General features: G+C 28.8%; 1 protein-coding gene and 1 non-coding gene across 2 annotated transcripts; one reads left to right on the forward strand and one right to left on the reverse strand.

The window, feature by feature from the left end:
* Positions 1–7: 7 nt before the first annotated feature.
* LOC127062424 (uncharacterized) lies at positions 8–12,223 on the reverse strand. The gene is made up of 9 exons (XM_050990619.1): positions 12,058–12,223; positions 11,720–11,811; positions 8,045–8,233; positions 7,670–7,840; positions 6,813–7,040; positions 1,183–1,371; positions 897–1,067; positions 521–751; positions 8–346 (listed from the first exon to the last, which is right to left on the reverse strand). Exons 2-9 carry the CDS (start codon positions 11,792–11,794, stop codon positions 146–148), a joined length of 1,455 nt encoding a protein of 484 aa, XP_050846576.1. The 5' UTR covers positions 11,795–11,811; positions 12,058–12,223; the 3' UTR covers positions 8–145.
* Positions 9,983–10,064, forward strand: Trnas-uga (transfer RNA serine (anticodon UGA)). The gene has a single exon. It is a non-coding gene; the product is annotated as a tRNA-Ser (tRNA).
* Positions 12,224–13,100: the final 877 nt, after the last annotated feature.

Below are 13,100 nucleotides of genomic sequence, written 5' to 3' on the forward strand. Positions count from 1 at the left end.
AGACAACTGATAGAAAATACTGACTTCTTTATTTTGTAGGATAAAATCGAGGAGCGATCATCAAGGATCGTACTTTTGATATACCTCTGCAATGGCACAAAAATAATATATTTCACATTTTTCACATCGAATGGAAATCATAGAACTACCAGTTTGTATTGCCTTTCAATGGGTAGTCCTGAGACTGCATGTATACAACAGGGAAAGTTGTCAGTGGATCTGTCTTTCCAAGTGGTTGATAACCGTTCACAATACTTTCTCTCAATTCCCATTTACGCCTTTCTCTTTCCGTCTTTTGTCGTCTGATAGCTCTGCCCAACATACATGCGAATACTATTCCAGTCAACTGAAAAAATGACAATATATTTCACAGACAAATTCATCAAAACATATTATATTATTAGATCACCATAATGGACATGATAAATCTTTTTAAAAATTATATTTAAGCATTAAAATCTGTAGTAAACATGGTATATACAGTTCCTTTTTTTTAAATATTTTTTCAACATCAACTGACCTGAATAAGAGCAATAGCCACAGCTCCTGTACCAATGTAAAGTGCACTGCGATGAACTATGATGGAAAGTCTACTCATGCAGCCTATTACATAAGGATTGTTACAAATAGTCTTATTATTGTCATCCTTTCCTAGAAGATCGCAGCAGGAATTAGGTATACCCATGTCGTTTTCTTTTGTAAATTCAATGTCATACCAGTTGGACATATCTACATAACCACAGCAACGTAACTACAAAGAACGTAATAAAACGTTTTTTTATTTATATATATAGTATAAAAAGAAAAAATGTAAATTTGGTTAACTAATTTGTGTTTTTTTTTTTCGTTTATAGATTCAAAATCGAATATCATAATTGTATCTATCAAAATCTTACTCTGGATTGCATGAAATTAACAGCACTTTTAATCTCGGTATTCTTATCGTATTCGTGCATCGTATTGTTGATTTTCTCTTCCAAAAGATCTTTTACGGTGTCCTGTAAGGCGTACGCTGCGGTCGCAGCAGACAATTCCATTATCAAAACAACGGATAAAGATACTGCAAACTAGTGAAAAAAATAAAATATTTAAGTATGTTATCTACGTACTTGTACAAGTTTGTTCGACTTTTTTTTATTGTATTTAATAACGTTTTAGAAATAATATTCGCGATATACTTACCACGAGAACCATGCAAGTACTTTCTCGAAGAGCACCGCAACATCCAAAGAAAGCAATTATGAAAACTAATATACCAACTACGATCAAGAGCGTGGCTGGTGAAAAGTATCTGGGATCCAAGAAATGGGAGAAATCTTCATAAACGGCATAGATCGTCGAGCCAACCGATATTATCATCACACCCGTCAACTACATCAAAATTATTAATTAATTAATAATCAATTATCCAAATTGTAACATCAATCTAGTTTCTTAATTTAATACATAAATCATTGAATCGCTAGCATCGATTATGGAATCATCAACATTATTTGCTTATTTCGAATGATTTAAATTATATTGTTGTATCATCATTGAAAATGTATCAGGAGTTACGTTCGTCGTTCATGCATTAAGGAATGCTGTCTTTTTGTTGAAAGCGATAACGTATCACTGATTACAATTCGCAATCAATGTAAACTAATTGAAGTCGTATAATTGTTAACACGCGTGAAGCTGAACGAATATTTTTGAAATATTTGACTAACTGATCTAACATTTACAATTAATCAGAAATATGTTGAGTAACATAAAAGAAAAAAAAAATAAATCAAGAGAATTAAACTAGAATAATCTTTTTTTTTTCTTTTTTTTTTACTTTAAACAAATCAAAAGAACATTCAGATATGATGTAAAAGATTTCTAATAGAGGTATTTATTACATAGGATTGATCTAACTGCTCTATATATTACAAATTTTCATTTTGAATTCTTTCTTGTATATTGCTAAAGAAAGATAAAATCGTTTATCTGATGACGATACATCAGAAAACATTTCATGCGATCAACATCAATACGAGAATTATAAAATTATCTCTACTGATAAGCAGTTCCTTTTATTTTCAAATATAATCGATATAAGTACTTTTACGTAAAGGAAAATTTATTTGAATTCTTTTTACTCTAATCGATATTTTAAAACGTTGCAGAGAGATCACAGAATATCTCGTTTTTCATATATTACGAATTAACTCAGAAAAAAATTAGCTTAACTTTCGTTATTTAGTAATAAATGATAAGAATGTTTATTCTCAAGCAGAAGCTTATTATTTCCAAATGTTATAATTAAAATCCGCATATCTATAATTAGATATAATCAGATAATTATTTAAATATAAAAATAATATGAAAGAAAGATTATTTTATTGAAAAAAAAGAAGAAAACATGTACTCTCTACAACGTATTAATAAATAATTTAGAGACAAATAGAATTCGTGTCGTCATGAATTGTAAATCGTCGAAACCTAACGAAGAAAAATGGCGGCATGATTACGATACTAAGTACGCAAAAAGAGCGATAAAAAGAGCTGCATATACATAGCTAGCGAAGTTAACTCCGTTTGACTTTTGTTTCTCGTTATCTAACGAGAACGGATATCACCGATAGATACAACTTGACGTCGTATTATCTTTACTGATAATTGTATATTTGTATAAGAATATTTTTAAATCTTGAAAAAGTTGTACAAAGAATATCGAAGAAATTGAAGCAAAAAATAAGATACAATAGAAAGAAATCTTAATCTCAAATGGCGTGGAATATAGCAAATGAAAAATAATTTATATATTACTCATCCGCTGTGTGACCATCATCTTTTTCCTTATTGCGAATTATCCTCGTAAAATTTCATTTGTAGTTAAACAAAACAAAAAGAAAAGAAAGCGGACTATAAAATGCATATGAACATTCGAAGGACATATCTCGACGTCGATATGAATATGAATGTATTTTTTATTACATTATTACAAGCATCTTGTCGAGTTACAGAATATTATAGTTGATTAGTGTCCATATACGTACACACATACATATCTCTGCGTATATGCTATGTGTGTATGTGTCTGTGTATGTGTACCTAACAATGTCACAATATTTCTAAAATTTCAAAATTTCAAGTAATATTGAAAATATTATTTCTTCATATCACATTCAATTATGTTTTTCATTACGTTTTTCTTCTTTTTACTCTCTTTCTCTCTTTTTTCTTTTTTTTAACGCGAAAATATTTTATGCATCGAGTGTGGTTTTTTAAGATGACTTTGTGCTTTTTTTTTTTTAGAAACTCGACGACCACAACGCTTGTCTGTGTTAACTTGGCGATTTATGGAATGCGAGACAGTAAAGAAGGAAAATAAATCCTCGGTTAATTCTTTTCATATTTCTTCGAGAATGAGGAAAAGAGGAAGGGAGAAAGAGAGAGAAAGAGAGAGAGTGAGGAAAGAAAAATCAATAAAAATATAAATCGAGAAGTTTATTCTCTCAATTCGTTCGTGGAAAAGAGATTTAAAAAAATAACATAAACACCGACCAGACGTTCAATATATGTATAAGTGTGTATGTGTGTACACTTACGTATTTGTTAGTATAATACGTATTTCAATTTTCCTACTATACGAATAATTAAATTCTCCAACTCTATGTCGGATATATGTATATATAGATATATATGTAAGCATCATGTAACTGTAATAAAAAAATTCATTAAGATTTCTTAAACGAAGAAAACTTCTATACGGAAAGGTTCGGTTAGTCTGACTCAAGGACAACAAGCAAGACGATCAATGAGGAAGGAAGGAAAGAAGGAAAGAAGAGACGGTCGAATGTGCGTATATATGTACTTACATATGTATCTATATACAGTACATACGTACTCTAGCTCTAGGTATTCCTATTAAAAAAGATTAACATGAAAAATGAAATTATGAACACAAATAATACACGTAATATATATATATATATATATATATATATATATATACACACGTATATAAATGAAGATTAAAAAAAGATATGGAAGAGAAAAATTTTTCAAGGACGAATGAACGAGGAATGCATAGAAAAATATGATTTCTTTTTTACCTTCCTCTTTTCTCGAGATAAAAATAAAATGAAAAAAATACAAAAATAATTGTAATATCATATAACTGATAATAATAATAATAGTAATAGTAATAATAATAATAATAAATATAATGTATGTTTCCTGCATGCATGTCTGTAAGTGTTATGTACGTGTATATGTGTATGTGCGCGGACACGCGCGTGTAAAAAAGTGTACCAACCACAAAAAGTGAGTTGACAGCACAAAGAAGATATTTGATGCAACGTAGGCCAACATCGAGATGAGTGGCCGCCATTTTGGTCCTCCTCTTAGAATTAGGCAATGGTAAAGATAAACACAGTGAGACACCAGAATAAATTGGTTAAATATATAAAACCGAAAATAGGGAGAAAGAGAAGTACAGATATAAAGGAAAAGAAAATATATCAATAGGCAGGAGAGGCCCGTGCACTTCCACGCTCGGAACACCGACTGCTGCTTTCGACGATGGCGATGACGATGTTATCGTCGAGGCTCTTTTGCCTCGCCTTTTCGACGATCGAGCGCCTCCTTCGATATCTTTCCGCACAATTGATAACGACGACTGCACGAATATATTCACTTAGGACATAGTACTCTTGTACATATATACACGTCGTCTGTCTTCTTTCCTTATATATATATATATATATATATATATATATATATGTATGTATGTATGTATGTATGTATGTATGTATGTATGTATGTATGTATGTATGTATGTATGTATGTATGTATGTATGTATGTATGTATGTATGTATTTATATATTTTTATTGTTTTTTCTTCTTTTTTTTTTCATTTGTTTCCTTTTTAAATCGACGATCTTGTCGATCCTATCTCTCAAGGAATACATCAATTATATCCGTTTTGTACACAATTTCTCCATTAAATTAGCTTTTTAATATGCCATCTAATAAAACTAAGAAATAATAATTACTGTAGTTATAGGAAGTAAAGAAAAACAAGAACGTAAAACTTGTTTCTTAAGTTTTTAAGTATAAAGTTACATGTTGCATAAAGAGACATTGTATTAATCTTTCAATTAATTGATTTCTCTTTACGCCACGGAAAATACGTATTATTTTATTCAAATCTATACACTTCATTTTTAGTTTTTCCTCTATTTTTCTTTTTTTTTTTTTAATGTACACTAAAAACACGTAATAATAAAATAATATTAATATTAAAGATGTATTTAAATATTACTGTTGTTGTTCTTGTTGTTGTTGTTCTTTTCGTAGTATGAAAAATATATATGTACGTACATATTATATCAAGTAGCCATTTTGTAATACAATGTGGTATATCGTGCAACGTTGAAAGGTTTTGTATAAGAAAACAGCGCTATCAGGTGCTAGAAAGATATACGCGTATTTGCAAACAACTACTATGATCCATTTATATCAATATACATATACATGTGCGTATATGTATAAGTTATCGGTAAATGGCTTTCACGTATGGTCGAAGATAAGTAAAACGAGTCTCTCGAATAACAGGTGGATTCAAAAGTTATTTGAAAATCTTATCGTCATGACAAAATAAAATTACATATTTCATCGAATTTTATTATCGTTTCACTAGCTTCTCTTCAATGAAACACACTTTTTACAAGTTAAAGTCTTAGTACACGTGTACTATAATACTATTGCAATTATTTATATCATATGTTACATATATATATATATATATATATATATATTCAGAAAATAAGCGATAAAATATGTTACATATTAGCGTGATTCAAGTACGCAAAAAGTTTTCTATAAAAAGTTTTATTTTAATAGCCACCTATGATTCATATATACATTTTTTCCTCTTTCTATTGAAGAGATCCTCATATTCGTGTGTTGTATTATTATCTCTCTTCCTTATTCTCTTTTTTTTCGTCTTCGTCACTTTAAATCAATCGATATTGATTTCGAATAAAACATATGCATATGATAAAATATTTGTATATGAAGCCAATGTAACTCGTATTTTATCTTATTTCTTTTCGTTTATTATAACTTAGATCATTATCATACGAATTAAGGAATAAAATAATTTTTGGAAATTTTTTCATTGTTAAACCATTTTCATAATCATCAGGTCATATATATATATATATACGCAGACACAACAATTGGTACATATAATTTTTATTAAAAATCTATAGAATCATCCAATGATATTGATATTTACGTTTTACATAAACATTACAGCACACACGTAATTATAATAACTTATTACATCATTGTCGAATATATGTATAACACGTGTTTTTCTATTACTTGCAAAAGAATAATATATAATAATAATATAATAGTTAAAGGGAAATAATGTAAAACGATGATATAACACGTACATACATAAATAGATCATGTTGTTTATAAGAGATAAAGTTTATATATATATATATATATATGTATGTATATGTATATTGCAGTATGTAATAGTATATGGTCAAGAAGTCTGTAGAAGCCTCACTGAATTCTAATGTTCCAAAGAAGATCCACTGCTGCGTCTCATTAAAAATATATTTTTCTTTTTGTTTGTTTCTTTATCTGTTATTTTTAACTTTATACGCTCTCGTAACTATTTCTAATGGATCGTGCTAGGTAGATGGAGAACCATATACCTATTACCTGTAACGTAAAAATTTTTTTTTTTCCTTCACATTAAATTAAATTCGAGCAAACAAATAACAACATAAAGTATCTCCAATGAAATAGAACAATTTACCTGAATGGTCGCAATACCAAGGGCGACACCACCTAGCTGCACAGCGTGTGACTTAATGTATTGCTGGAACTTGCTTAGACATCCATCGGGATAAACATAATTTACGGTGATGTTACAAACGCTGATACCGATCTTACCCTGTTGAGGACGACAGCAAGACATTGGAAGATCACTATTATCAAATAAAATCTCCCAATCGGTCATGTTCGTAACACCGCAACATTCGAACTATAATTTGGAGATGAATTTTCTTTTGTTAATAACATATCAACTTTTACATCGCTTTAACATTAACGATAAAAATATTTTATTGTAATAGTATATACTGTGTCTTTATATATAGATAGCTATATACACCTATCTTCGAACAAAGTTTTTGTACAACCAAAATATTTCCGTTATTTGTCAAAATATGAAAGAATGTTACATACAATAAATTTGAATGATATGAAAGAGAAATATAATGTGATATAGATAAATCCTTTTTACGTGAGTAGTGACGTAGAGATTTCAAGATCATTTCTTTTTTTCTTTTTAATTGTTTAGGACGCCATACTTATTTTTTTATCGCTCTGTGATAGCTACTGTTGCGTTGATTTCATCGTACTATGATTAATGTTTTTGCATCATATCACTTTACAATTTTGTATATAACATTTTTTCATACTATATATACACACAATTTTTTAATCATATATATATATATATATATATATATATTTAATATATATATATATTAATATAATTTATATATACATTTAATATATATATATATATATATATATATATATATATATATATATATATTAAAATATTACTATATGATATCATTATAAAAATGATAGGAAATACATCACCTCAGTTTGTATTTCGTCCCACAACCCAGCAATCTCATTACTCGTGTTATATAGTTGCATAGTATTTGTCATCTTCTCTTTTATAACTTCGCCTGCTTGTGATCTTAAAACGTAACCAGCAATGCCACCAGAGAATTCGAGTATGAAAATGAATATTAAGAGAGTCGTGAACTGTAAATAAATAATGAATTATTACCTTACTTAAAACTATTACATCTCGATTTGTTCAATGATAGGTTGTTAATTATTCTCATTATTATTATTATTATTATTATTATTATTATTATTATTATTATTATTATTATTATTATTAGTATTAGTATTATTAGTATTAGTATTATATCTTTAATTACTCCATAATTTTTTTTAACTTACGATAATTAACATGCAATAATTCTCCCGTACGGCGCCACAACATCCGAAGAAAGCAATGAAGAAGATAATAATACCAACTGCTATCATCAACGATGGAATCGACAAGAATTTATTGTCAAGAAAATGAACGTAGTTGAAATAGATCGCATGAATAGTCAGACCTAAGCTTAACAATACTATTCCTGTCATCTGAAATAGAAAAAAAAATCGTTTGGCTAACAAATAATCAATATCCAAAAAAAAAAGAGAAGAAATTTTTTATAAATTGGATTTATATATCATTAAGAAAAAATAATAATTTATATTTAGATCGATCGATTAAAAATGTACATGGTGTATAATGATCATCATAGTAATAGAGAACACATTAACACGAGACTTATAATTTTTTTTTTTTTTTTTTTTTTTTTTTTTTTTTAATTATTATTACGAGGAAATACTCACGGAAGTTATGCAGTATGAACGTGACATAACCATTATCTGTTTTTCGAACTCAAACATTACATGGATAGTATATATTCTGACGTTTATTTATCCAATGTGTGTAACGAGTAGTGTTACGTATTAATTCAAGCGATACATACGAAACAGTTTTTTTTCTCTCTTTTTTTTTTTTTTTCTTTAGAATCGTTCATTTTTTTAATTAATCGATAAATTAAAAAATGACTTCTTTCCCTGGCTTTTCTAGCCGCCATTTTAAAGTTCAATTATTTAAAATCGCAAGGAAAAGAAATATTGTTCCTTTAGCAACATAATCTAATTCACCTAGCTTAGGGGTAGTGGCTTATCGAAACTAGTTATCGATCATTTTTCTGGCTTCTTTAGTCTCATTTTTTTTCTCTTTTTTTTTCCCCCTTTAGAACTATACTTTAACAAGATCATATGTATTTAAGCATGTAGAGAACCAGTCTATATTGTTTATCATAATCGAAAATTGTTATATAAAAGTTTTCTTAGATTCACGAAATTATTTTTTATAATACAGTATAAAAAGAACAAAAAAAAATAATAAAAAAGAAAATTCTTAATGAATTTATATAATCTTTTGTTAGAAATATTCATTTATTTAGCAGAGTAAATTAATATATAGCATTATCTGTTTTTTTAATAACACCTCACGAACGTTGTAAATCATGCAACTGAACCGTTACACGCAATATCATTTTTCGAAGAAGTATATCAAGTTTATCGAAAAAAAAAGAGAGAGAGGGAGAGAGAGAGAGAGAGAGAGAGAGAGAAATTAGAGATTAGAACTTTTCGAAACGAGTTATAGGAATAGGTTCTTCATCATGCCGGTAATGACATTACCTATTGACTACGCCATCTTGTTGTCGTAGTAATTAAATTATTTTTAATTAATCAGGAACAATGAATAATTGAAGACACGGTCTCCCTGTCTCTGTCTCTCTCATACAATCAGTCTCATTGTTACTCTCTTTTTCTCTTTTTCTTATAAACTTAAAAAAGCTTTCTTGTAAACATGAACAAAAAATAAATAAAATATCTGCCGCAAAGATAATACATAATGAACTAGTATTATTCCGATGACTCGATTCAAAAGTTATCGCTAATATAGGCGTTACGAAAACATATTCATAAATAGAAATACAGCTTAAGTGTGCACAACTTAATGAAACATAAAAAACATCATACCATCCCGCTCGAAAGAAATCATATATAAATATTAAAAATGATAATTAAAAAAAAAGGTAATACGATATATTAAATGATTGAATACATACATTAGATACATCTTGTAAAAGAAAACAAATATATATATAGATATATCTCATGTTAAATTCCGTTCATAAAAATGATAATGTATTTGTTTATGCAAATTTATTCGTGTATGTACATATCAATGTAAATCGATTACTCAATATTATACGCAGTTAACGGAGTCGACTTTTTATCAAATAAGACGATGAGTTTGTACAAGCTGCGGTGTCCGAGCGGTTAAGGAGATGGACTTGAAATCCATTGGGTTCTACCCGCACAGGTTCGAATCCTGTCCGCAGCGAACTTTTTTTGCTCATTTCTTTTTTTTTTTCAATTCATCGAAACTCGTTATTTCTAACAAATAAAAATTTCTAACAGACTATTGATATTTTTTGATCGAATTAAAAATATATTTCGTTTAATAAGCATTAACATTTTCACGAGGTTTATACGAAGTATAAATATGAGAGTAGATGAAGACAAAATAAAAAGTATTGTTACTTTTTAAACTAATTTAAAAAATAATTATTAGTTTCGTATAATCTTTAACAGTATTTACATATCTCCGAGAGAAAACCTTGTTATTGTTGATTAAAGTTAGTTGACATCGAAAAGAAAGAAAGAAAGAAAGAAAAATAGGGAAAAAAAAGAACACACGGCACGATAATACGAATAACAACGATAACGACCGATTTGTCACGAAGTATTATATGTTCTATTATAAATCTGATAGAACTTTAAACAGAAAGATTTTATCAGTTCTGATATTTTTATGATCGTTCAAATAAAAATCTTTCGAGTAAAGAAGAGAAAGAAAAATACAAAAAAAAAAAAATAAAGAGATTATATCACTATCATCGATTTATTTTTACAATATTTAAAATCGAAATATAAAACGACTTTCGACCGTTTGTATCAGAATATCAAAAAAAAAAGAAAAAAAGAAAGAAAAAGAAACGAATATGAATAAGACGTATCCTGTTACAACTGGTGTAACCGCATAATAAAAAAATAAAATAAAAAAAAAAAAGACAGATAGAAAAATACAAAATAAAAATGCAAACAATTTCTCAATATAATATATCGCAAGATCTTCCGCGAACGAGAGTCAACTTCAGACCGGTTTTCTTGGGGTAAAGAGTTAACCCGGTATTCATAAAACATTTTTTGTCTCTCTCTCTCTCTCTCTCTCTCTCTCTTTCTCTCTCTCTCTCTCTCTCTCTCTCTCTCTCTCTCTCTCTCTCTCTCTCTCTCTCTCTCTCTCTCTCTCTCTCTGTCTCTCTTTCTGTCTCTCTCTCTACTTGCTCTCCATAGGCACAACTTTGATTTTAATTTTTCAAAGTTGGTCACAGGAGTTTGATCACATCAGAAATAATCTTCCAATAAATAATTAATAGAACGTTATATAAACGATGTTAAGATTAAAAAAAACAGATTTTTCATGTGATTCATAAATCTTTTTCTGAGAATCTTTTTTAATATCAACAACAAGGGTAGCAGCAGCGGCATCCAGCAGCAATGGCAGCTGATGCAGCTGGTGCAATGATCTCTTTCACCTTGAGAAAGAAAAAGACTAAAAGATATTCAAGGAGTCGGAATCTCTTCGAGGTTCGGCTTATACGCATGCATACATACACATATATATATATATGTGTGTATGTACAGATACAGATGCTCGTATATATATATATATATATATATATATATATATATATATATATAATATATATACACGCACGTCTCGTACTCGTGGCACATTCAACAATATTTCACAAAAAAGTTATTACGTCGTTTTTAATCTATATTTGTCACTCTCTCTTTCATTGACTCACTCATTCACTCACTCACTCACTCTCTCTTTCTCTCTTTCTCTCTCTCTCTTTCTCTCGCTCTCGCTCTCGCTCTCTCTCGCATTCGCATTTATCGATAAAATCCCAAATTATTCACTGCACTTACCACGAAGAATAAATTGAAGATAAACATAAGGTATTTGATGCATTGCGAACTCGCCGATAATTTCATCGATGTCATCTTGTCGGTGATGTTATCTGGATGGAAGAACCGAAAAAAAGAAGAAAAATAGAAGACGTTATATACGTTGATGTATGAAGATAAAAGAAAAAAAAAAAAAAAGAAAAAGAAAAGAATAGTCTCGATGAGAGACTAGTGAAAAATTGAGGTTGACTGAATTAAAAAAATTAAAAAAAAAAAAAGTGAAAGGAAAGGAAAAAAAATAAAACGCACTTATTAAATCGTTCTTTTTCTTTTTCTATCTTTCTCTTTTTCTCACTCACTCTCACTCTTCCTTTTTCTTTCTTTCTCTCTTTCAGACTGAAGTATGGTGCTACCGGTAGTAGGAATATACACTGATTGTGTCAGGAACGTGTTAAGCGAAAACGGGAATGAAACGCTGATAATCCCGCCGAATAAGTAGACATTATCAATAAACGAGCATTGGTCAAACGAGAATGTACGTCGGCTCATGCGCATAGGCGTGAGGTACGGCCGATCATAGTCGAGTATGGCCGAAATTTAACGAACTAAAATGCGCGGGCTTCCTAATTTATTGTACGAGCATTTCTTGTCTCATTAAACGCAAAAGGTACTATATATGTTTTCTGCGAATTTAACGAAAGATGTGAATAGTTATAAGAAAGAAAAAAAGAAAGGTTATCAAGTTTCTTTTTTTTTACGTGACCAGAAAAAGGAAAAAAATTTAATTAAAATTTTCGTTAACGATGATATAAGAATTATGTTCTTTTATACTTGTAATTTTACAAATGTCATATTTGTTATAATAAAATTTTTATGATTGTTTTTTTCTTCTTTTTTTTAATAAGTAATATATAATTATGTACTTTGCATTATTAGGTAAATCGAATAGTGAAAGATTCAAGGTCATTTCGAAAATATTGATTCTAGATGGATCATAACAGATGTCGACAGAGTGCGTAAAACGAAAACGAAAACAGGTGTATCAGGGAGTGACATGAGATCGATGCGATTACCGACATTCACTTTGATTTATATATATATATATATATATATATATATATATATATATCACAATGTGTAAGATTATCGACCGAAAGTTGAAAATGTATTTCTCTTATTTACCGTTATTTTCCATCGCTCTAACGATAAATTATCTACTATAAATTACTACCAACTATAATCGAATAAGTTGTTTATCTTAATATTTTAATTTCAATAGAAAAATTAAAAAGGAAGCTTTCGTGCATATATGTATATAATTTTTTTTAATCTAAATTTCAATTATATATATATATAAATTTGTGACTTTAATAAAATCGCGGACACCCGGTCTATCTATTTA

The sequence above is a fragment of the Vespula vulgaris genome, chromosome 3 (genome assembly GCF_905475345.1).
Source record: "Vespula vulgaris chromosome 3, iyVesVulg1.1, whole genome shotgun sequence".
NCBI lineage: Eukaryota > Metazoa > Arthropoda > Insecta > Hymenoptera > Vespidae > Vespula > Vespula vulgaris.

Coding starts and splice junctions, on each gene's coding strand:
- LOC127062424 (XM_050990619.1), bottom strand. CDS start 11,794: ATGACATCGATGAAATTATCGGCGAGTTCGCAATGCATCAAATACCTT. Junction 7,841..8,044: donor ATTATTGCATGTTAATTATC/GTAAGTTAAAAA, acceptor ATTTATTTACAG/TTCACGACTCTCTTAATATT. Junction 347..520: donor TGGCTATTGCTCTTATTCAG/GTCAGTTGATGT, acceptor TCATTTTTTCAG/TTGACTGGAATAGTATTCGC.